Source organism: Symphalangus syndactylus, chromosome 9 (assembly GCF_028878055.3).
Source record: "Symphalangus syndactylus isolate Jambi chromosome 9, NHGRI_mSymSyn1-v2.1_pri, whole genome shotgun sequence".
Lineage (NCBI taxonomy): Eukaryota > Metazoa > Chordata > Mammalia > Primates > Hylobatidae > Symphalangus > Symphalangus syndactylus.
The window spans coordinates 90,845,959-90,870,600 of NC_072431.2; the positions used below are offsets into that span (position 1 = coordinate 90,845,959).

The 24,642-nt window shown below is 41.5% G+C and overlaps 2 protein-coding genes and 1 long non-coding RNA gene across 9 annotated transcripts in view; 1 reads left to right on the forward strand and 2 right to left on the reverse strand.

Moving 5' to 3' along the window:
- Positions 1-7,543, reverse strand: part of RALA (RAS like proto-oncogene A) — an 83,855-nt gene extending 76,312 nt beyond the window's left edge. For all 4 annotated transcript variants that reach the window (XM_055293365.2, XM_063609646.1, XM_063609645.1 and 1 more), the window contains exon 1: positions 7,241-7,543. The gene's annotated coding sequence lies outside the window, so the exon portion shown is untranslated. The remainder of the gene's footprint in view (positions 1-7,240) is intronic.
- Positions 7,540-24,642, forward strand: part of LOC129490007 (uncharacterized) — a 28,567-nt gene continuing 11,464 nt past the window's right edge. For 3 of the 4 annotated variants that reach the window (XR_010113708.1, XR_010113709.1, XR_008660139.2), the window contains exons 1-2: positions 7,540-7,677; positions 8,246-8,388. This is a non-coding gene — a long non-coding RNA (uncharacterized lncRNA). Of the gene's footprint in view, positions 7,678-8,245; positions 11,705-24,642 lie in introns of all 4 variants that reach the window. The other variant, XR_010113710.1, reaches the window with a different exon arrangement.
- The window catches only part of YAE1 (YAE1 maturation factor of ABCE1), a 49,196-nt gene continuing 43,578 nt past the window's right edge, over positions 19,025-24,642 (reverse strand). The window contains exon 3 of the mRNA XM_055293364.2: positions 19,025-21,475. Within this exon, the coding sequence (XP_055149339.1) occupies positions 21,103-21,475 (373 nt within the window). The 3' untranslated portion in view covers positions 19,025-21,102. The remainder of the gene's footprint in view (positions 21,476-24,642) is intronic.

A 24,642-nucleotide genomic window follows, 5' to 3' on the forward strand; every position in this document is an offset into this window, starting at 1 on the left:
GGAGACAGAGGGTACAGTGAGCTGAGATCCCACCACTGCACTCCAGCCTGGGTGACACAGCGAAACTCTGTCTCAAAAAAAAAAAAAAAAAAAAAAAAAAAAAAAACCCAGCAATGAATTGTTTCATAGACTTAGACAAATTGATGCTAAAATTCATACAAGAAGGCAAGAAAAACAATGAAGAGGAAGCGCTATAATGGGGGACTAGCCCTACCAAACATTAAAACACACTACAAAGCCTCTATGATTAAAATGATGCAGTACTGGTGCATGAATGGTGAGATAATCCAATAGAAAAAAATATACCCAACTGCATATACAAGGAACAAGAATTTTTTTTTCTTTAAATAAATGTCATTGGGGCAACTGGATAGCCACTTGGAAAAGGATAAAATTAGATGCATTCCTTATATCGTACATAGAAATAAACTCTGAATGGAACTAAATGTGAGAAATGAAACTATATGAGTACCAGAAGAAAGCATGTGTGAATTCCTCTATAACCTGAAGGTAGGAAGTTTCCTAAATATGACTAAAACTTCAGATGCAGTAAATTTAAAATTTATATATTTGACTATACAAAAACAATCTTTTGCATGGCAAAAAATCACCACAAGCAATGCCAAAAGACGACTAGCAAAAATATCTGCAACATATGCCAAAGTTAAATGGCTAATATTCTTAAATAGAAAGAACTTTTCAAAGCTGAGAGGAAAAAAGACTGAAAGTCATATAGAAAATGGGCAAATTGGTCGGGCATGGTGGCTCATGCCTATAATTTCAGCATTTTGGGAAGTTGATGTGGGCAGAGTGCTTGAGCCCAGGAGTTTAAGACCAGTCTGGGCAACATGTTAAAACCCCATCTCGACAAAAAAAAAAAAAAAAAATACAAAAATTAGCAAGGCATGGTGGCATGCACCTATAATTCCAGCTACTCAGGAGGCTGAGGTGGGAAGATCACTTGGGTCTTGGAGGCTGAAGCTGCAGTGAGCTGTGATCGCACCATTGCACCGCTGCACTCCAGTCTGGAGGGTCCAGCAAGATTCTCTCTCAAAAAAAAAAAAAAAAAAGAAAAAGAAAAAAAGTAAAAGAAAGCTGGGCATGGTGGCTCACGCCTGTAATCCTAGCACTTGGGGAGGCCGAGGTGGATGGATCACGAGGTCAGGAGTTTGAGACCAGCCTGACAAACATGGTGAAACCCCTCTCTACTAACAATACAAAATTAGGGCCAGGCATGGTGGCTCACGCCTGTCATCTCAACACTTTTGGAGGCTAAGGCAGGTGGATCACAAGATCAGGAGATGGAGATCATCCTGGCTAACACGGTGAAACCCTGTCTCTACTAAAAGTACAAAAAATTAGCTGAGCGTGGTGGCACGTGCCTGTGGTCCCAGACACTCGGGAGGCTGAGGTAGGAAAATTGCTTGAACCTGGGAGGCAGAGGTTGCAGTGAGCTGAGATGGCGCCACTGCACTCCAGCCTGGCAAAGCGAGACTCCATCTCAAAATAAATAAATAAATACATACACACAAAAATTAGCCAGGCATGGTGGTGCACACCTGTAATCCCAGCTACTCAGGAGGCTGAGGCAGGAGAATCGCTTGAACCTGGGAGGCAGATGTTGCAGTGAGCAGAGATCGTACCACTGCACTCCAGCCTGGGCGACAGAGCGAAACTCCGTCTCGAAAAGGAAAAAGCAGAAAAAAGAAAGTGGGCAAATAATATGAACAATAAAAATAAATATTAAAATGACCCTTAAACATATGAAAACATGTTCAATTCACTTGTAATAGAAGTACAAATAGAAAATACACTGAGATACCATTTCTTACCTATTAGATTAGCACAAATTCAAAAGCTGACAAAACACTGCTGGTGAGGCTGTGAGGAAATAAGCACTCTACTCTCATACACTGCTGGCAGGAATCCGAAATAGTATAACCCCACAGGATGAGGAGTTTGACAGTACCTAACAACTCTACATATGCATTTATCCTGAAGATGTGTCTCCAACAATACAAAGATACATGTACACAAAGTTTTTCACTGTAACATCACTTGTAATTGCAAAATATTAGATATTACTTAAATGTTCAAACAGGACATTAGTTGAAAAAACTATGGTACATACACGATAGCAGTTAAGAATGAAAGTTATTGATTTTAGTTTATGTATATTATCTTTTCACATAGCTACTGACTTGTTAGGAGATACATACTTATTGAGTTGTTCAGACCTAATTACTTAATAAATTAAACTGGCCAGGCGTGGTGGCTGACGCCTGTAATCCCAGCACTTTGGGAGACTGAGGCACGTGGATCACGAGGTCAGGAGTTCGAGACCAGCCTGGCCAGCATGGTGAAACCCCATCTCTACTAAAAATACAAAAAATTAGCCAGGCATGGTGCCATGTGCCTGTAATCCCAGCTACTCGGGAGGCTGAGGCAGGAGAATTGCTTGAACCTGGGAGGTGGAGGTGGCAGTGAGCCGAAATCACGCCACTGCACTCCAGCATGGGTGAAAAAGCGAGACTCCGCCTCAAAAAATAAGACAAAAAAATTAAACTGTTAGGTGTTTCTTCTGACCTAGGGATGCTGTGAAAAAAATTACTGCGATAATAAGGGTGCCATGAATTGAGAAAGTTTGGGCACTTGCCTGATAAAGGCCTATGAAGAAGGCCTTTAAGGGAGAGAAAGACTGTGTGTGTGTGTAGTTATGAGGTTACTGTGGATTGTTGTCAACAAAATTTACAATAGGCTAATGAAAGTACTCTCTCCAGTGTAGTAAGAGCTGTAACAGATATTATGACAGCACATAAGAGAAGCAACCAGCCCATTTTTTTTTTTTTTGGAGGGATGGGATCCAGAGAGAGAACCTAATTGTAATTTTTTGGAGAATTATAACCTAAACTGAGTTCTGAAGGACCAGTAGGAGTATACTAGATTAGGGGAAGGAAGAGAGGCTAGAATTCCAGGAAGAGGAAATGGAGGACTGAGTAAACAAACACTAGCATTCCAGAAGCTGGGTATTGGTAGAACAAAAGATCATCCAAGAAGAGAGATAAGGCTAAAGGGTTAGGTAAGAAAGAAAATGAAAAACATGAAAGACAAAGGGGAAAAAAAGAGAGTTAGGTAAGGAGCACATCTTGAAGGTTTTGTATATGATTAAGGATAAACGGAGTTTGAATTTTATTAATGGGCAAAAAAGAGCCACAAGAGGCTTTTAAGCAGAGAAATATCACCATTGTTCCAAGCAAGAATGGGAAAAGTATCAGATGGGTTCCAACCACATGCTAGAAGGCTGCTGTAGTAATCCAGAATATCTAGACAGGGCAGCTGAACTCAGTGTTCAGTCACGCAGTGTGGCAACCTCCACTTTCAATGGAGTACTATGTTAGCTTCTCAACTACGTAAGAAAACAGATCCTGTGGCTTAGATGACCATAATCATAATCTTTTGGGAACTGGGGGATCTTTGCCCACCTTCCCAATAAATCTGGGAGTATAAGCCATTTTATAATCTAACTGTGTCTTATTGTCCAAAATAACATTATCAAACCCTGACATTTAGTTTCAAAAGTAAATTCAGCAAAAAAATTGGATTCCAGACTTTAAGGAGATTATGTATGCCAGTGTTACATCTATTGCATCTAATATAGGACCCTAGCTGTGAAGGCCTTTAAGAATAGTATCATTTTATAGAAGCATGCCTTTTTTGGCTTGTAAAGACTACCCTCTTGACTTTGAGAAACTAAGTCATCATCTTCACGTGTAATTAAATCAAAGACGCAAATTCTCATCTAAAATTTACTCATACATCTTTTAGAAACCCATAGAACTATAATTTCTTTTTTTCTATACGGCAACCCAAATCCTTATGAATGCGATAAGGTAGTAAGAAAGATGTCTTAAAGAAAAAAACAGAATAACTGTTACTTATGGGGGCCAGATAATCAGCTGTTTTTTACTTAAGGGTATATCTTTAAAAAAAAAAAAAAAGAGAGAGAGAGAGATGGACACATTCTTCAAATTAAGCCTATTTAAAAGTGCATTTTAAAAAGTGCACAGGCTTGGAAGGAGGGAAGAGCATTCTACCAGCACTAAATAGCAGCTAAACCCTTACGAGACTTCTGCCACCTTTAAGCCTCCATCTTAAACTCAGAGAAAATAATTAATGGTCTCAAACGGTTAAAAACAGACCAAGCACATCTCTGCTTCTTTTACCATTCTTTCTACTGTCCCCCATAGCTTCTCCCCCATTTCCATTAGTGAAAGAAAGAACTAAAAAAATGTGATTTCAAGGAAAGGTCACTACAAATAGATTTATGGTATTCCTCTCAAATAGGGACGATTCTGTTACTTTAAAAAGTACTAATCAAACACCAGAACTGAGTCCAAATACTTTACCAGGACACCTACAGGAACAATGCCCAACCATTTTTCCATCATGGCACACATAGATGGTGATAACACTGTATTTGTAGGCACGCTGAAGATAAAAGAGAAGAATGGCTGCTGCTTGAGGCCACCTAGCCAGGGCCACTGGCAACCCCAGGCCACACTTGATGTCCAAGAGAGAGGAATCAGTTCTTCGCCTTCCTGAAGTTCCAGTTCCAGCTCAGTCAGAACTGCCTTTTCCACAGCCATTTAGGATTAACTGCAATACTACTCAGTGCTCTCAGCAATTGTTACTTTCAAATCTAGGCTCTACTACACACAAGTTAGGTGCCTAGCCTCTGGCAAATAACTTCAATTTACCTTAATAAAGTATGGGAAAACTACCTGTCTTGCAGAAGTGTTGTGGAGATTAGAAACAATTTAAGTAAAGCTCTTATCATAGTGCTCGGCAGGCAATCAACACATGAGAACTCTTATTACCAAGAGGGTTCTGAATTAAAGAAGGAAAATCTAACCTCTGTATAGTGGTAACGTCACTGAGGTAAGAAATTGCTGGCTTCCCTCTCCTTAGCGTCTAAGAGTTAAAATATTTTATAAAACAATGAAAATCACAAACTGTCTCCTTCAAAATCATAATCTTTTTCCTCATTAAATTCACAGCCTCTTATTCCAGTATTTTAAAAGTAACTGTCCTTGCCACTCATCTACTAAAGAATACAAATGCATATTACACTGATATGCATATCTACAAGAATTGACACTGGTACATTTATTTATGTTCTGTAGAAGCTAAGCTTGGAAAAACAGTGCAGGACCACCACCAGATACCTGGAGAGGACAGAAAACGTCAGCACTTTCTTCTTATTTGAACCTCCCTAACATGAAAATAATCCAACCATCTATAGACAAAAATATTCCCTCACAAATGGTAGACAAGATTCTTTTCTATAATTAGCCCTTTCTTCCTTTGGAAAGCCCTGTGAAGAAAGTGTTGTAATGAAGTACTGCTTCAAAATAAATGATCCATATTATTGCACACTCAGCGAACACACTAGAGAACAGCATCTGGATCTTGGAAAACAAATGTAAAAGAGGCTATTGGTAAATCATGCCAAGGTCACATCAGGATTTCAGAGGATTGCGTGTATTCATGGGAAGAATGAACCACTATAAGCATTCTGGGAAGCACCACGTTATCCAAACAGTGGTAACTCTAATTTCCTCTTTTTCATTAAGATAGGGTACAGTTATCAACCCCAAACATAAACTTGCTGTGTATCACCAGGCAATCTCTTCCTACTAACTCTGAATATGCTCAAGTAGTAAGCATTTAACACTGGAATACAAGTTATAATGCCCAGCACAATTTTAATATAATTTTAACCTTTCAGAGGAGGATAGTTTTGGAAGGCAAAGAATTCTTTGACTGCTCAAGAATGAAAGACGAAGTCAAGTCTGCATGTGGCAAGAACCTAAAACAAAACAAACAGCCTAGCCCAACAAAAATAAGCAACTCCTGGATGGTGACTGTGAGATAACCTATACATTCATTCATTCAGTGCAGAAATGTGTGAACAGCTTCTATGTTCAAGGCATACTGCATAGAAACAGTCACAAGTAGGTCATGGCTCCTGCCCGGAAGAAATCCAAGGTCAAAAAACGGTGTTTTCAGGTAATATTTTACAATAATAGTGTATTATTTTAATACAGGAGTCAGTTTAGAATAATATTGTATTACCAGAGGCAGAAAAACATGAGCTAATAAGACACGCTGAAATACATTAATAAACATACTGTAAGAGTTTACTAATGAAATCTGTTATCCAATTTCTGGAATATGATTAAAGTTGCAATTTACTTCCTGGAAAAGAATTAACTTATGATACATGTTTTATAAAGGTTGTTCCCCCCACACACCACACAATTTGTAAATTAGGTGCTTTTCAGCTTGACACGTAGGGCGTGGCACGGGACTTCTCACACTACCTCAGCGACACTTGGATGAGCTCTTACAAGTCTGGACATTGTTTCTGAGCACAGGCCAGTTAACTCCCTAATTCTCCCTAAATCCTGAAACAACACTGCCACCCCTGTGTGCCGTCACCCCCGTCTACTGTTTAAACACATATATCCAGGCTAAAGCATGCCAATCACATCTTCCACTTCTGGAAATCTTTCAGAAACGAACCACAGAGGAAACATCTCTCTCCCAAAATATATTCTCTTCCTCATATTAGAAGCTAGATTACCTGAAAATGGGCTAAAGCTGTGCAAGCGCCCAAGGCCAGGTATTCAGTTCAGTGCGGAGAGTCTAATGACTTTAGTCTGAAAAACCATTCCTTTAACGGGCAAAAAAAAACCCACAAACAAACAAAACAAACAAAAACCCTGGCGGAGATGCTTAAAAAGCAGCAGCTCTAGCACAGGCAAGGAGTGGAAAGAAAGGGAAGTAGGGGAGAGGGGTGGAGTGAGGCGCGGGGACTGCGGCGGCAGCGGGTTGCCCCAGGTCGCGGGCACCGCCCGGGCGGGAACTTGGGCGCCGTGGACGAAAGGTGCGGGGTGACCTTCGGACGAGGCCAACTCAGAGGGGCTGCTGGGCGCGGGGGACCTCTCCGCAGCCGCCCGCTCTCGGGGGCTCACTCGCCCCACAGCGGCGAACGCGGTGCCCCGGATTCCAGCCGGGCTCATCTCGCAGCTCGTCCCCGGGCAGAACGTGGGATGTGTGCAATCTCCGCAGCCCGAACCCTCGTCAGGGCCTCGGCCCGCCGCCGCCCGGACACACCCCCGCCACCGCCCGGGTGGCCTCAGTCCCTCCCCGGGCGGCCCGAGCGGGCATCGCTCACCTGCACCGCGAGCCAGTCCGCCGCCCCGAGGGCTCCGGAAGCCGCGGCTGCGTGGCTCCGGCCGGAGGGTACTCGGTCCTTGTCGCCTGGAAGGCCCCGCGCCGGGAGCGGTCGAAGGAGGAGTCTGACGGGTGGCGGGGGAGCCTGGGCGGCTGGAGGAGGAGGACTCCGACGCTTTGCTGTGGGGAGATCCACCCTCCTCCTGGCGGCTCTGCAGCAGCCGCCGCCACAGATCACTTCCGGGGCGCTGGGGAGGGGGGCGGCGCAGCTGGGGATCGACTTCCTGTCCGTGGGCTGAGTGGAGGGTGATCATGGGCCTGGGCCGGAGAACAATGGCTCGGAGGGCGCAGGCTGCTCGGCCTCCGCCCCCTGTAAGCTGAGGGCTGTCCGCGCTGTCTTTCCGACGGCCCCACCCCCGGCTCTCTGAGCTCCGCGAGGTGAAGTCATCTCCCGGGGGCTCGGGAGTGGCCGCGGGCCTCGCGGAGATTCCCGGATCTCGGCGTCGTCGCCGCGGTGTCCTTGTCTTTCTTTTGGGGACCAGGAGGGGGTTCTTGGGGGAAGGAGGGGAGAGCGGAGGCCGCCATCTTGCTTCTAGAGGGTCAGCTCATGTTCCCTGGGCGTCTCAGGGTTGAGGCCGCTCGTGTGGCGTGGCCGGGAGTATTCAGAGCTGAGCTGGCGACGTGGCTTGTAGCGGGCCAAATCCCAGGAGGCGGGTCAGCTGCCCACCCTGGCTGGAGGGTCTCGTGGCTGCCCTGGGCCTCATCTAACTGCTGACCCCCTGGAGAATTCGCCTTCTCGGACGGTCTGCGAGTTCTTTCTGAGGGGTGTCAGACCCCCCTGCGACCCTGCAGGTGTCGGTGTGGCACTGAGATCATCTTGCAGCCCCATGGCACTGTGATTTGGTAGCTTGTGAGAAGTAGTTTCACTAAATCTGTAAATTTAAGTTAGCAGCTACAGATTCTTATGTTTGACATTTGTTCGCTTATCTCTCTTTGCTCCCCACAGATTGAGTACCAACTACATTCCTGGTATGAGCCATTCAAGGAATGTCCAGTCTTGTGGGCAGACAGACATGAAAGCAAATAATTGCTATTGGAAGTATGGTATATCAAGATGAACAGCGTAAAGAATGGATAGCTTTACTAACTGTAAGTTAGAGTTTTAAAGATAAATAGGCATTTTCTACTACAAAAATAGGGGTGGGATGGCAAATCTGGATCCGAACAGAAAGGAGATGCGGCACGGGGACAAATAATGTGTTGAGAAGGATGAGTAATAATTACAGGTCTTAAAGTTCAAACTTAGGTTGCTGAAAAAGATGAGGCTGGAGAAGAAAACAGGAGCCAAATCACAAATCGTTACCTTGGTGAGGCAATGAGTGGACAGATTACAATATAAGCTATTCTTCTGTTGGTAAAGAACAGATAACTTGGGGGGTGGAGGTGGGGGGGCAGAGGAGAAGGGTAAGCAGAGAGCCCACAAGGGGCCATTGCAGAAGCCAATAAAAGAAAACTTAAGGACCCTGTGTGAGTGGTAGTGAGCATCCAAAGGAGATGGATTCCTAAAATATTCAAGAGGCCGTATCAACGATAATTGGTTGCTAGGGGCAGCTGCCAGATAGGAGAAGGGAAGAGGCAATGATGATGCCTTGTTTTGCTTTGAGGGAGGGGCAGGATAAGGGTGTATCTTACCAAATAAGGTAAGGGAGAGTTAGGATGAGTCCTGGGAGGGGACAGACATTTTTGCAGAAAAAAAATGAGTTCAGTTTTGGAGTTGATGAGTGAAGTAGGAGTGGTGCTGTCTAATGGTGGTTGCTATACAGGTCTAGAGCTCTAGGGAGGAGCTGGGCTGAAGTTGGAAACACCACAGGTTTACATTACCACATCCAAGCTGTATGTAGTCTTACATCATTGAGCACAGTTTCAAAACCACTTCTCCTTTCTCCCTGCCTTTACTTGGGAAAATTACTGAAATACTGCATTAAAAAACCCAATATGGTGATATGTGTCCATCCATAGACAAATACTCTAATATTTAATGGTCTTCTAAGGACCCTAAAGATCAGGTTTAGCAGAAACTGGATGTAACAGTGGTAACTATTAATAGTATAGCATCATTAACTCATAAAATGAAATATCTATATTTATATTTTAATATTTTAATTTTTTTCTTTTTTATTCTGTAGGAATTGCTCCATTCCAATAAAATATTTTAAATTTAATCATTGAAAACAGTTAAGCTGGCCATAGGCTAAGGTTGAGGATGGTGGGTTGCACAAATACCTGCTGAATGGAGAACTAGAAGGAGGATGACTTCAAGAAGAGTGAGCAATAGGAACGCAATGAAAGACAACCTCAAATTCATTAGTCAGTCTGTCTCAGCTGCTTTTTGGTGGCTCACAGCTATGCTAACCTAGCATAAAGCAGTCAGAAATAGAATACTTCATTTTGAGCAGAGCTTCAGAAAACCACAAATAGTAAAAGCCCTATAAATAATAGCTACAGCTGCAAGCCAAAGACTAATTCTTAGTTTTTAACTCTATATCCCTGTAGAGCAGCATTTTTGAACACGCAAAAAAATGAGAAACTCATTCACTTACATCTTAGATTATTTAAATACAGTATTCTCAATTTGTCTAGGATAAAAAAGCATTTAGGTGTATTGAACAACCATATAATGGATAATATACTGAACAGGAAATGAGAATAATTAGGTTGAGTCCCTTTTTTGTCAGTTGTTCACCGTATGACCCTAGCAGTGTCACTTAACCTCTCTATGCCCTAGTTTCTCTGACTGTAAAGTAGAGATAATAATAACTTTCTATCAGCTGCCTCTCAGAGATATAGGAAATAACAAATTAATGCTATGAAAGCTCTTTGAGGTACTTGGATGAAAGAGCATAATTGTAAGTACATATTATTAATAATTAGCACTAATATCCAGTAGCACTCATGAGCATTCCTGACTTTGCTGCCTGGATTACTCAAAGAACATGAAGGATCCTGTTTTGAAATACACTTAGATCTTTTTTCTTGTGAATTGACTGTTTACTATTTATGATCAAATCTTGTGTATTAACAAATATAGTTAATGAAAGAGGGAAGTAAAAAGAAGTTTTGGTAACCACAACTTTTATATTCATGCTACTCATAGCTAATATATGCTTTGGGGGAAAATACAGGGTAGATAGGGATTTGCCAGAAGCATGTTTTAGAATTAATGATTAGTCTACTCCAGTCAGTTAACTGGAATTTTGTATTAAAAACATTACTCATGTCACCATAGAATAATACAGTCCCTATAGAATTTATAGACAGTTACATATTTGACACAATTAAGTTGAACATTCCTATGAGACTCTGTCATTCTCATCACTGTTTAATCAGAAACATGTAATGAAATATATAGACTTATGAAGTTTTGTCCAATATCTATCCCTAAAGTAGATAAAAATTTTTTCCATTAAATTGGTGACTTCAGTATTTCCTTCAGAAAGGTGTATGCATAATGTAAACATTTAAATATATTCGTGACTACATAATGTGCATATTTATTTTTATACACTTGCTTATATACCAATTTATAAAATTATAATGTATATTAACTATACATCTGGGAACAACAATGACAAACAAGCCCTCTTTGTGTTTTAGGGCCAGATAAAAAGGTAATTAGTTAATAGCTATTTGTCACCACTGGTGAAAAATCAACTCAAAGACATGTTTTATTATTTATTAGAGTTATGAGCATTATCTATAAGATTCATGACACCATGACTAGGTGTGGTGGCTCACACCTGTAATCCCAGCACTTTGGGAGGCCGAGGCATGTAGATCGCTTGAATACAGGAGTTAAAGACCAGCTTGGGCAACACAGGTAGTCCTCATCTCTATTAAAAAAAAATTAAAAAAAAATAAAACTAGGCAGGCATAGTGGCATTCACCTGTGGTCCCAGTTACTTAGGAGGCTGAGGTGGATCCCTTCAACCCAGGAGATCGAGGCTACAGTGCCTGTGATCATTAAACTGTACTCCAGCCTGGGCAACAAAATGAAACGCTGTCTCAAAAAAGAAAAAAAAATTCCGTGACACCTTGACATTGGTACTATTTCATTTTGTTTTCACAATTTTGTGAGATACAAATTGTTGAAAGAAATAGGCTCAGAGTGCTGAAAGACTAGCGCTCTGAGACTAGTTTTTAAAGACTTAAAAATTCACTACAATTGTCAAGTAACATACCCAAACCCACATTGTGAGATTCTCAAATATATTGTTTCTTTTAGTACTTTATACCAGGATCACCAGCTTGATATGACTGTTATTCCAGAATGTATTTATAATATGGACATTTCTGGCTTATTATTGATTGCCTGCAGCATCTCCAAAATTCTGCTAAACTTACATTTTTAAAACTGAAAACTGCAATTCTTATGTTTATGGCTGTATCTTTACCAGCTTGAAGACAGGTACTTTGTTTTATTCATTTTTGTATCCTTCATGGTGCCCAAAATAAGTACTCAGAAAATATTTTGGGAATGAATAAAACGTATATTGTGATGTTTAGTTGAATTAGGGGGGAAAAAAGCTTATACAATCACCTCAGAAACTTTCTTAGGAGGTTGTACACATTTTCAGCACATTCATGTAAAGATAGTTTATTTGGGTTTATACTTTAAATTGGTGGAACCATTGCCTCAATTTTCCACTTCATTTTTAATGATGTCATGCCTTGGAGAGATAGGCTTAAGTAGGTGCTGAAGATGACAGTCACCTGTATGATATGCTTCTGGATATGTTTGTTGGGCTTAGATAATCCGGATGACCCACAACAAAAGGGTCATCTAGAATATCTAAACACAGCTTTAATGAGAATGTGTAAAGGGTGGGGTCATGAGAGTTTAGGTCTTCATAATTCTCCCTTTCACGCTGACGACCCTTGTGGACCACATATTTCTATACTTTTTCTGTCAAGGGATTAGAGGATAAGACTACTATATCAGTGGTTCCCAAATGTGACTGCTTATCACAATCACCTGTGTAGTTTCAAAGGACATTCAGATTCTCAAGTCCCATTCTAAACATAGAAAATATTTAGATTTAGGATTAGAAAATATTGGGTGAAGTCCAAGCCATCTGTAACTGTAATAACAGTCTCCCTCGAATTCCAATGATCAGTCAGGTTTGGGAAGTTCTGGTTTCAATAACTTGTTCAAGGTCACACAGAACCCTAAATAGAGCCAGAAACTAACTGAAATCTTTTCAGTCCAAGTTAAATATATTTTCACTGGACTCCTGCTGTCCTTTTACTGACAGTATATGATGGGGTAGGATGAAGAGGTGGGGAGAAAGTAGCAATTTTAGTTTTTTCATTTTTATTTTTTACCATATTCTATGACATGGTTTTAAGATTAAATGAGCTAACATCCATAGAGTGCTTAGAACAGTATCTGGCACATGGTAATTATGTGTAACCGTTCAATGAATAAGTCTCCATTGTCCAAAATGAATGGCATTCACTTTGCCTGGGGTTATATTAGGTAACATTTTATTGGATATCAACTTTTTCTATGAAGAAAAAAATGTATGTAAATAAAGGTGGAATCTTTAGCCTTTATTTGTCATGGAAGCCCTGAATTTGTATAGTTGAAAATTATATTGTTTCTTTTCATCTTTTCTGATATATTAAGAAAATATTGATATTAAATAAAATTGTGGATGTATAGCTGTGTAGTATTTTTATATTATCTAATTTAGGATATAAGATAAGGTATTTTACGTTGTCTTCCTATCACTGAACTAGCTCCAAAATTGATTCTTATTGGTATGTAATTATTTAGTTTTTAGAAGTTATTGTTTGGATTAATCTTCCAGATGAAATATTTCCCCTTAACGAGGTAATAGATATGCTGGTTCTATTTTATTCCCTTATTTCTCTGCAAGTTTTTTCAGTTTTTCAATCTTGAACAAGTTTTTATACTTGTTAATTATAAATAAAATTATGCATTTTCATTACTAGTAAGTGAAGAACCCAATTTAATACTTTAAAATGCTCTTTGATACAGTTGGACAAAGTCTGTGAAAATATGACTTTGGTCAGTACCTGTCACTATGAAAATTTACATCCATTTTAGTTTTTATTCAGTTTTATAAGTTATATTATTTTTGAGGGATTACCCTATACCCAGCATCAATTTCTAGTGGCTCCTGTAATCCCAGCACTTTGGGAGGCCGAGGCAGATGGATCACGAGGTCAGGAGATCAAGACCATCCTGGCTAACACGGCGAAACCCCCGTCTCTACTAAAATTCCAAAAAATTAGCTGGGCATGGTGGCGTGCTCCTGTAGTCCCAACTACTGGGGAGGCTGAGGCAGGAGAATGGCGTGAACCCGGGAGGCGGAGCTCGCAGTGATCCGAGATCACGCCACTGCACTCCAGCCTGGGCAACAAAGTGAGACTCCATCTCAAAAAAAAAAAAAAAAAAAAAATTATTGTATCATAAATGGGTTGATTTATCCTGGAAAAAGGTAGAAGTAGTGATAGACCAGAACAGAAGATATTTATAACCTCAGGAGGTATCTGGCAGGTAGAGTAGATCAGACTACTGGAGAAGCTAGAAAAAGAATCAGATATCATCAGTGATGAAGCCCCTAACTATTTGAATCCAGAGTCAGCCAAGGAAATGGGGTTAAATTACCACTTGTGAAATATTTACGGTATTTCAGACATTGTATAAAGCACTTACCAAAACGAGAAATGGCTGGCTAGGTCCCATGAATCTAGGTAGTTAAGAGTTTTGAGAGTCAGAGAAAATAGTACTAGTAAACAGGATATTTATATTACTCTATATCTATTCTTATATACTTTAAGAATTCAATTAATAACGTGAGAGTGTGTGTTAGATACTACTTATAATCAAATTAACAAGTTTTGAACTATACTCATTCCTTCCTCCTTCATTCTTTTTACAATAGAGGCCATCATTCAATGTGCATTCTAGGTCTTGGCTACTCCTGTCTAGTTGGGACCTTGGTCCATCAATTATTCTCTTTCTGTTGTGTCTTCAACCTCTCGCTCTTTACTGGTTTCTTGCCATTAGCATTCTCATTTGTTAAAGCATCTTCTTCATGCATATCCTCCTTCTAGCATCTGCTCAAATTATCCTTTCCCCTAAGGATAATTTTTGAGAAAATTGTCTATGCTTGCTTATCACCAATTCCTCACCTCCAAGTTACCCTCAAACATATATTAGACTTTTACCCTCAATACTGCTGTGAAACTACTCTTGATAAACTTACCAACATCATTCCTATTATGACGGATATCTTAGTTGTTAATGTTTCAACAGTATTTGAAGCTATTGATCCTTCTTTCCTTTCTGAAACAATCTTTTCTCTTGGCTTCTGTGATACCATGCCTAACTGTTTCATTGTCCTTTACATGCTCTGTCTTTACTTAAATATTGCCACTCCAAAGAATTCTAAGGCTCTTATCAATGTAGTCTAGTCTCCACATTCTTTTTGGATGATCTCATCTACACCCATAGTTTTATACACCCATGGCTTTACTTTCTATATATTGGTGACTTCTAGCTGTGAGCTCACTCCTAAGCTTGAAACCTATGTATTTAATTCCCTATCTGATATCTCTTTGAGTGTTTTGTAGGTACCCAGCTCAAACTAGGCATGTCCAAACTGACTGATGATAGCCAAATGACCAAAGCCAGAAATCTAAATGTTTGCTTTGAATTTTCTCTCTACTTCTTAACATCCACTCATTTACCAGGATGTGCTAAATCTTCCTCCTAATATCCCAATCATTCATTTCACTCTGCTTCTACCACCACATCCCTAATCCAAGCCATTATTACCTCCTTACTATTACTGTAGTATAGATTCAATGGGTTCAGACTTTTCCTGCTGTAAACTCAGTCTTCACTGTGCAACCATCATGATCTGGGAGGCAAATATGATAACTTCTCTGCCTAAACTACTTTAATAACTTCCATTAATCTTAGGATGGTCTGGAATGGCTTGTTTGTCTTTCTTACTAGGAGGGCAAGAACTCTGTTTTGTGTACTGTTATTACCCCCATATTGGGTCAATATTGATTCTTTTAAGATGAATCGTGGGAAAATATTATGAAGGAAAGTGCTCTCTGTGTTAATCAAGATAAGCTAGGTTATACTGCAGTAGAAGAAAACTTCAAAATCTCAGTGGCTTACCATCACAAAAGCTTATTGCTTGTTCATGCTACATGCACAGTTTGCTAGGATTCTCTCCTTTTCACTGTTACCTAAGAACCTACCTGTTGGAGACACCAAGTGGCATGTGTTTTCTCTTTCACTGCAGGTGATTGCCAGGTACATAGAACATGGCAAATCTTGCACTGGCTGTTAAAGTGACATACTTGCACTCATAATTCATTGACAAAGCAAGCCACATGTCATGCCTATTCAAAGTGGATAATCAAACCATATATCTGAAAGGATAGGGAAACATAAACATTTGTATATAACCCAATAATATCATACCCTCATAGTTGAGACTCTTTTGCTTGCAGGTGACATAAAACCAGCTCAATCTAGCTAAGGGATGATGAGAAAAATATCCCTTCAAATTTAAAAAGGGAATGAAAGACCAGTGTGGTGGCTCATGCCTATAATCCCAGCACTTTGGGAGGCTGAGGTGGGAGGATTGTTTGAGGCCAGGAGTTTGAGACCAGCCTAGGCAACTTAGCACAACCCTGTTTTGTTTTCGTTTTTGAGATGGAGTCTCGCTCTGTCACCCAGGCTGGAGTGCAGTGGCGTGATCTCTGCTCACTGCAACCTCCGCCTCCTGGGTTCAAACAATTCTCCTGCCTCAGCCCCCTGAATAGCTGGGACCACAGGTGCATGCCACCATGCCCAGGTAATTTTTGTATTTTTAGTGGAGATGGGGTGTCATCCTGTTGGCCAGGCTGATCTCGAACTCCTGACCTCAAGTAATCCTCCCACCTTGGCCTCCTAAAGTGATGGGATTACAGGTGTGAGCCACAGTGCCTGGCCTCATTTATTTAAAAAAAAAAAAAATTAGCCGAGCATGAGGGCCCACAGCTCTACTCCCAGCTACTCAGGAGGCTGAGGCATGAGGGACTGGTTGAGCTCAGGAGTTCAAGGTTACAGTGAGCTATGATTGCACCACAGCACTCCAGCCTGGGCAACGGAGCAAGACACTGTCTGTTAATCAAAAGGGGTTGGGGAAGGAAATCATAAGACAGCAGATCATAAAACTGAAAAAATTCAACAACTGAAAATGCAGGAATATATCTGGGCCTCAGTGATAACTGGAACCAGGACTCTTCCTCCAAATCTTGTCTCTGTTTCATAGGTTTGCTTCAGTCTCCTCCATTTCAGAATGACTGACTGTCCATATGGCCACTGACATCCCCCAATCCTCATACCTCATGGCTGCCACCACACCAGAGAGGGCTAGATGTCTTTCGGTTTTGTTTTTCCAGTTTCTTTAGTAAATCCTGGGTTGGGGCTCTGAATGGTTTGGTGGGAGTCATGTGTCCACTATTAGACTAGTGATCTATGAGCCAGGAGACAGTCATGGGGCACAACCATGATGCCCGCCACCCACCCCTCAAGGGGCCTGTGATGGTTAATTTTATGGATCAACTTGGCTGGGCTGTGGTAACCAGCTATTTAATCAAACTCTAAGTATGGACGTGAAGGCATTTTGTATATGTGGTTAACACCTGCAATCAGTTCACTTTAAGTAAAGGAGAATACCCACAATAGTGTAGGTCGACCTCATCCAATCAATTGAAGGCCTCATAAGCAAAAACAGAGGTTTCCTGGAGAAGAAGAAACTCTGCCTCAAGATTGCAGTGTCAACTCGTGCAGAGCTTCCAGCCTGCCCTGTGGATCTGTGGATTTTGGATTTGCCAGTCTCCACAATTATGTGAACCAATTCATTAAAATAAATCTAGACAGCTATAGATATATCTATGTATCTGTGTCTGGAGAGCTCTGACTGATACAGAGACAATTCCAGGATATGACAGAATCATTGTAATGCGAGCCAGGTGGCTACCCCAACTGAGTATCAATGACAGGAACAGAGATGATACACTGAGGAATGGGAAAGAAAAAAAGGGAGGTGGGAATAAGAAAAAGTACACGTGGTAAATAATATTAGAATGTAGCTACGCACTGACTCACAAGAGACTAGCTTTAAGTTACCTAACTTTGTCCTAATGCATAGTGAGTATTCACAAAACCATGATAAATATATTGAAATTGTCATCCCTTTCTAATTCAGATTATTCCTTCATTTTGAATTACTCTGTCAGCAGATGGCATGTTTTCTATAATTCATGTCTTACCATGTTTTATTTTTCTTATTTAACATTCTACAACTGGTGGTTTTATTTTCTAAATAAATTTATGTCACCTATTGCTGCTATAGCAAATTAATGCAAATTTAGTGGTTTAAAACAAACAAAAAAAAGTTTTATTTTACAGCTCTAGAGGCCAAAGTCTAAAATGGATTGGCAGGACTGTGTTCCTTCTGAAGGCTCTAGGGCAGGGGTCCCCAACCCCCTGGGCCACGAACCCGTACAAGTCTATGGCCTGTTAGGAACCCGGTGGTACAGCAGGAAGTGAGCGGCGGGCTAGCCAGCATTATTACCACCAGAGCTCCACCTTCCATCAGTTTAGCAGTAGCATTAGATTCTCATAGGAGCAAAACCCTATTGTGAACTGGGCATGCGAGGGATCTAAGTTGTGTACTCCTTGTGAGAATCTAACTAATGCCTGATGATCTAAGGTGGAACAGTTTCATCCCAAAACTATCCCCGCTAGCCACCCGTCCATGGAAAAATTTTCTTCCACAAAACCAGCTCCTGATGCCAAAAAGGTTGGGGACCACTGCTCTAGGGGAGAATACTATTCTTTGCCTCTTCCAGCTTCTAGAGGCTGCTCAGTCCTCGACTTGTGGCCTTCTTCCATCTCCAAAGCCAGCAGTCTCATCACTCCATCTTCTGCTTCCATCATCATATCTCCTTTCCAACTCTGACTGTCTTGCCTCCCTCATAGAAGGTCTCTTGTGATTACACTGGGTTTACCAAATGGTCCAAGAGAATTTCCCCATCTCAAAATCTGTAACTTAATCACATGTGCCAAATCCTTTTGCCTTTAAAGTAATATATTCACAGGCCCTGGGCCTTAGGACATAAACATCTTTAGGTGAGGGTATTCATTGTTCAGCCTATTGTAATAAATAATTATCATTATCAAATTGATATACATAAATTAAAAAATACTATTGAAAAATCCCTCTCTCCAAGGCAAGTATTTTTACCTTTTGTATCTGTTTCTTCTAGTATTTTTCTTCATCCTTCTCAATAATAGGCTTACATGGTCACTTCTTATTTTACCAGTTTTATTTTATTTTTGAGACGGTCTCACTCCGTTGCCCAGGATGGAGCGCAGTGGTGCGGTCTTGGCTCACTGCAACCTCCACCTCCCGGACTCAAGCAGTTCTCCCATCTTAGCCTTCCAAGTACCTGGAGCTACGGGCACACACTACCACATCTGGCTAATTTTTTGTACTTTTTGTAGAGACAAAGTTTAGCCATGTTGCCCAGGCTGGTCTCAAACTCCTGGGTTCAAGCAATCCACCTGCCTCGGCCTCCCACAGCGCTGGGACTGCAGGCATGCACCATGGCGCCCAGCCTATTTTATCAATTTTAGACATCATATGTTGACTTTCTGTTTTTTTAAGAAGACAAAGTAAACAAATAAGTAATTTATTTGTTTGCAGTGAAGCTTGTTAACACCATATAATGAAAATGTATAAAGAACCATGTTGCAATTATTGGGTAGATTTAAGTTAAAGACATTCATTAATAAGGAATCTTTGAATGTGAATATTCCAGGACTATCTCTAAGCCATTTGATCAGAACATCTGTCTTTGACTATTACCTTATTTGGGAAGGTATTGGCATAAATTTGAATTAAGCTCAGAATTTTCCAAAATAAGCCCTCATTAAAAAAAAAACTATATTCTATATTCAAATAAAATAATATGAATAGGACTTTCCAGAAACAATAATAAAGGAAACAAGGTATCTTGTAAAATGTGGTCCTGAACAAATCATGGTAAAAAAATAAATGTATACTTAACTCCCAAGTCCTCACAAAAGAGGCTACTTTCTGTGCCTCAGCTGAGGGGCAGAATACCCTATTAGCAACCTTGGGCAGGGGGTTGCCAACACAAAAGCTCAAGCACTTAAACATGGCTACCTCGAAATAATTTGGGGGAACCTGACCAAAGGATTCAAATTTTGTTTTTAATAACTGATACAAAGGTAAAGTGCTCCTGCAACTAGCAGTGCCAGGGGAGCCTGCCTCAGCCCAGCACTCACCTCTGTTATGCCCCCGAGCACACCCTGATGCTCCTGCTCCAGGGGAGACCTTTTCCCTTTAGAGGTTCAGGACCCAGTGAACTCTTTGATTGTGTGAATGAGGTAAGCACCAACTCCATTTGGGAATTTTAAGGCTTGGAGTTAAATATTTTTCTAACACGGCTAGGCAGAGTCCATGTGTCAAAGGCCGGTCTCCAGTTTGTTCTAATTTCTCCTATGTATTTGTATATCTAAGACAACAGACTTTCACTGTATTGTCACAACCACAGCCAATGGCCATCCTCACTTTTTTTTTTTTTTGAGATGGAATCTTACTCTGTCACCCAGGGTGGAGTGCAGTGGCACAATCTGGGCTCAATGCAACCTCTGCCTCCCTGGTTCAAGTGATCTCCTGCCTCAGCCTCTCGAGAAGCTGGGATTACAGGCGCTCGCCACCATGTCCAACTAATTTTTATATTTTTAGTAGGGACAGGGTTTCTCCACGTAGGCCAGGCTGGTCACGAACTCTCCTCAAGCGATCCGTCCAGCTCGGCCTCCTCCCAAAGTGCTGGGATTACAGGCATGAGCCACCTTACCCAGCCTGCATCCTAATTTATGATTCCTATTTTGTGCCTGGAAACAGTCCCCATATTTAACAATAATACCTACACATAAAACAATCCACTGTTACAATGTATACAGTCACAAAGCATTAAGGATCTTCTGTAGACCATAAGTTTTTAACCATAATTTTCTGCATCAAATCCACAGCCAGAATCCCCGGATCAAAAAAATTTGCACAATACAAACCATAATCTAAAGTAAATGTACAGACACATACGCACTCTCACACACACTTCTTACAGAACTGTGCTTGGGGAAACTCCGTTTGTTGAGTGCCACTGAAAGCATATTTTGCTACACTGCTGCTCCAGGTATTTTTGTTTGGAAAAATCTGTCACAGTAGGGTATGACTATTTACTGGATGAACAGAAAAGAAAGATATACTTGTGGCAACCAGAAAGCTTTAAGGTCTTTCAAGTCGTATAAAATGGACCTGCAGAAACGTTGGATGTTCTCAGGATGCAAAGTTGGAGCTGAAATGTGATATCAAACAGTTGCAAAAAATGTATAGCAACCATGCCTTCAGGTCAAACCTGGTACCAAGATCTGCAACAAAAAGTTTCAAGACACATAGTTTGTTGGGCTTGTCCCACATGGTCGCATAATCTGATCATGTGTGAATTTCACAAACGACTCGTATTGCTCTGCTAGTTTGGTATAGAGGATTTGCTCATACTCCTCCCAAATCTTCTCTTCATAGTTTAAGAGATGTGTACATATTGTTCCAACTTGCCGGAGGGCCAAAGTGGGCTGGTTCATCTTCACCCGGGAGAAACCTGGAGCGCTGAGTGCTGAGGACTGAAGCTGGCTTACCTAAGCACAAGCTGCCCTCTGATTAAGAACAACTTCTAAATGTGTCCACCTCTGATAATTATTCTATTATATGTTGAAAAATGTGCTTCGGAGTTGGAAGGTGCCTCTGGCGGCCAGGCGGGGCAGGCTGCTGCAGGGTCGCGGTTGGGTCTGCGTCTGAAGCGGCAGCGGTGGCTCTGCGTCCCAGGGAATGGGGCCCGGAGCCGGGCGGGGAAGCGGGGAGTGGCGCGGCCGCTTTGGGGAACCAGGCTCAGCAGCGTCGCCTCGAGCTCCGTGGGCTGCTTCAGCGTCGCCCTGCTCTCCATGTGGCCGGGGACCGGGAGGGGACACGGCCGTAGTTGCGTCTCAACCTCCTCCGGACTCCTCAGCGGGGCTCTCAAGCCCAGTAGGCTCCAATCCGTTGATTTCCTGTTTCGATAGACAATTGGATAGACAGAGATTTGGCTCTGTTATCACTGTCCCCACAACTTTCCCCATTCTCCCAATTGGATAACATCATTATTTTCTGATAAAATAATAACCAGTGTTCCCACCTGATGGTGATGTAAATATGATTCACTGCACAGCTTAATAGAGAAGTATGACTGCATTTCCTTTTAAAGATTTTTGTTTGGCTTTGGTATCTGCCTTATTGTTTGACTTATCTAATTTTCTATCCAGATGTTCCTAATGCTTTCCAAATATTTCATCATATTATCTATGGGGTCTCCCTTTTCCTACAGCTCTTCCCCTGGGGGCCTCCAGTCCTCCTGATCTCTGGCCTGGTTATTCTCCCCGTCTACAGCACAATTATCCTGTGATTCTCCTTCACTGCTTTCTTGGATAGCACATTAAAGGGGCTGGAGGGCTGGAGCGTAAAGAAAAGGTGACAACTTTTCTGAAAGTGAGATTTCTGACATGTTGGACTGAAATTGTCTATATGTTCTGCAGTGATGGGAAGGATTTTTTTTTTTTTTTTTTTTTTTTTTGAGACGGAGTCTCGCTCTTTCACCCAGGCTGGAGTGCAGTGGCGCGATCTCGGCTCACTGCAGGCTCCGCCCCCCGGGGTTCACGCCATTCTCCTGCCTCAGCCTCCCGCGTAGCTGGGACTACAGGCACCCGCCACCTCGCCCGGCTAATTTTTTGTATTTTTAGTAGAGACGGGGGTTTCACCGTGTTAGCCAGGATGGTCTCGATCTCCTGACCTTGTGATCCGCCCGCCTCGGCCTCCCAAAGTGCTGGGATTACAGGCGTGAGCCACTGCGCCCGGCCTGATGGGAAGGATTTTTAGATCTGACTTAATCATTAAGCTCATGGCAGGCTTGACTTTGGTATAAAATGAACCCTGACTCAGTATTTCTGACAATCAAGTAATACTCAGAGTGAGTATTGGTTGTTTTAATTATATAACTTCTTCAGTTACAAGCCCAAAGTCTTTTATGTAATGAGTCAAAGAGTAATTAAAAGCATTCGTTTACACTCCAAATCTGAATGCTTTCTGAAGGAAAGCATTGGAAACCCTTATCGGTAGTTACTGAGAATTCGTACAGAATTAATAAACTTCTGTAATATAGAATGAAATTCTAGAAAATGTAAAATTTTGTTTAGACTGTAATCATGTCTAAAACGTATGTCGAATAGAATTAGCTTATTTCCTGTCTTTCCTCTTGGAAGAAATCAGAGTCCCTCAAATCAGTCATTCTGTAAATACTTGTTGGGTACTTATTATGGTCAAGAGACCAGATCTCCTGAGAGATCTTATCTTTGCCACATTCTCTTCCTCTCTTTGTTTTCTATCCTTTTCTTTTTCTTCTTTCCCAAAAATCATCCCTTAAACTTCCTCTAACTCCTGCTCCATCTGCTCTTCACTTCTTGTCTCTCTCAATCCCTATGTCTTCTCTTGTCAGCAGTCACTTGATCAACACAGGTGCCTTTTGTGTATTCCCAAGAACTTTGCCATATGTATTGTCCCAATTTTTTTTTTTTTTTTTTTGAGACGGAGTCTGGCTCTGTCACCCAGGCTGGAGTGCAGTGGCGCGATCTCAGCTCACTGCAAGCTCCGCCTCCTGGGCTCACGCCATTCTCCTGCCTCAGCCTCTCCGAGTAGCTGGGACTACAGGCCCCCGCCACCACGCCCGGCTGATTTTTTTTGTATTTTTAGTAGAGACGGGGTTTCACCGTGGTCTCGATCTCCTGACCTCGTAATCCGCCCGCCTCGGCCTCCCAAAGTGCTGGGATTACAAGCGTGAGCCACCCGGCCGTATTGTCCCAATTTTTAATTTCCCTAGGGTGCTGTGCTGAATATTTTATAGGCATTAAATAAATTATTGAAAGGCTTTAGAACTATAGGCAAATGGCATTTCACTTATGTCCTTGTTTCTAGGTCAATTTTTAAAAGTTGCATACCTATGTACCTTTATAACAATGGCAACCTTTGTTGATTTCAGGGTTATTCAGTAGTTTCCTTAATTAATTTTTTTGACAAAAATAAAGGAGTCAAGGGAGGATGAACATGTTCTATGATCCTTGGATTTGGCCTGAAGGCTATTAAGGATTTCAATAGAAGAGGAATCAGTGTAGAGGAAAGGCCAAAAACAAAACAAATATATTAGGGCCAGGCGCCCTGGCTCACTCCTGTAATCCCAACACTTTGGGAGGCCAAGGCAGGTGGATCACATGAGGTCAAGAGTTTGGGACCAGCCTGGTGAACATGGTAAAACCCTGTCTCTACTAAAAATACGAAAATTAGCCAGGCATGGTGGCACGCGCCTGTAGTCCCAGCTACTCAGAATGCTGAGGCAGGAGAATTGCTTGAACCCGGGAGGCAGAGGTGGCAGTGAGCCAAGATTGTGCCATTGCACTCCAGCCTGGGCAACAGAGCGAGACTACATCTTAAAAAACAAACAAACAATAACAACAAAAACCAAATATATTAGTTTTCTATTGCTGCTGTGATCAATTACTACAAACTTAATGGCTTAAAACAACAAAAAGTGTATTATCTTAGAGTTCTTTATTGAATTAAAAAGTCCAACATGGATCTTACTGGGCTCAGATCAGTATCAGCAGGGTGTAGCCTAGAGGCTGCCTGATTTCCTTGGCTCATGGCCTCCTTCCTTCACTTTCAAATCCAGCAATACTAGGCCAATACAAGCCCTTCCCATGCTGCCACTTCTCTGGTTCTCCAATTCCCTCTTCCACTTTTAAGGATTCTTGTGATTATAGGATAATCCAGGATAACTTCCTATTTTAAAGTCAGCTGATTATCAACCTTAATTCCATTTCCAACATTCATTCCTTTCCTATATAATCTAACATAGTCTCAGGTTCCAGGGAGTAGAACATAGACAACATTGAGGAAGGCAACAGACATTATTCTATCCACCGCAGTGAACAAAGGAGAGGATCCTGACAATCCCAAAGAAGGGAAAAATTATGACATTAAGTAAACCTCATAATTTGGAGATGTAGAAGATAACAGAGAAGCACTGAAGACAGTATAGCCCATGATGTAGCGAATACTTGACATTTTCATAGAGTATGAGGCTGAGAAGAACTTGGGTATGTCACGTAATTGTTGATAGAAAGCAAACCAC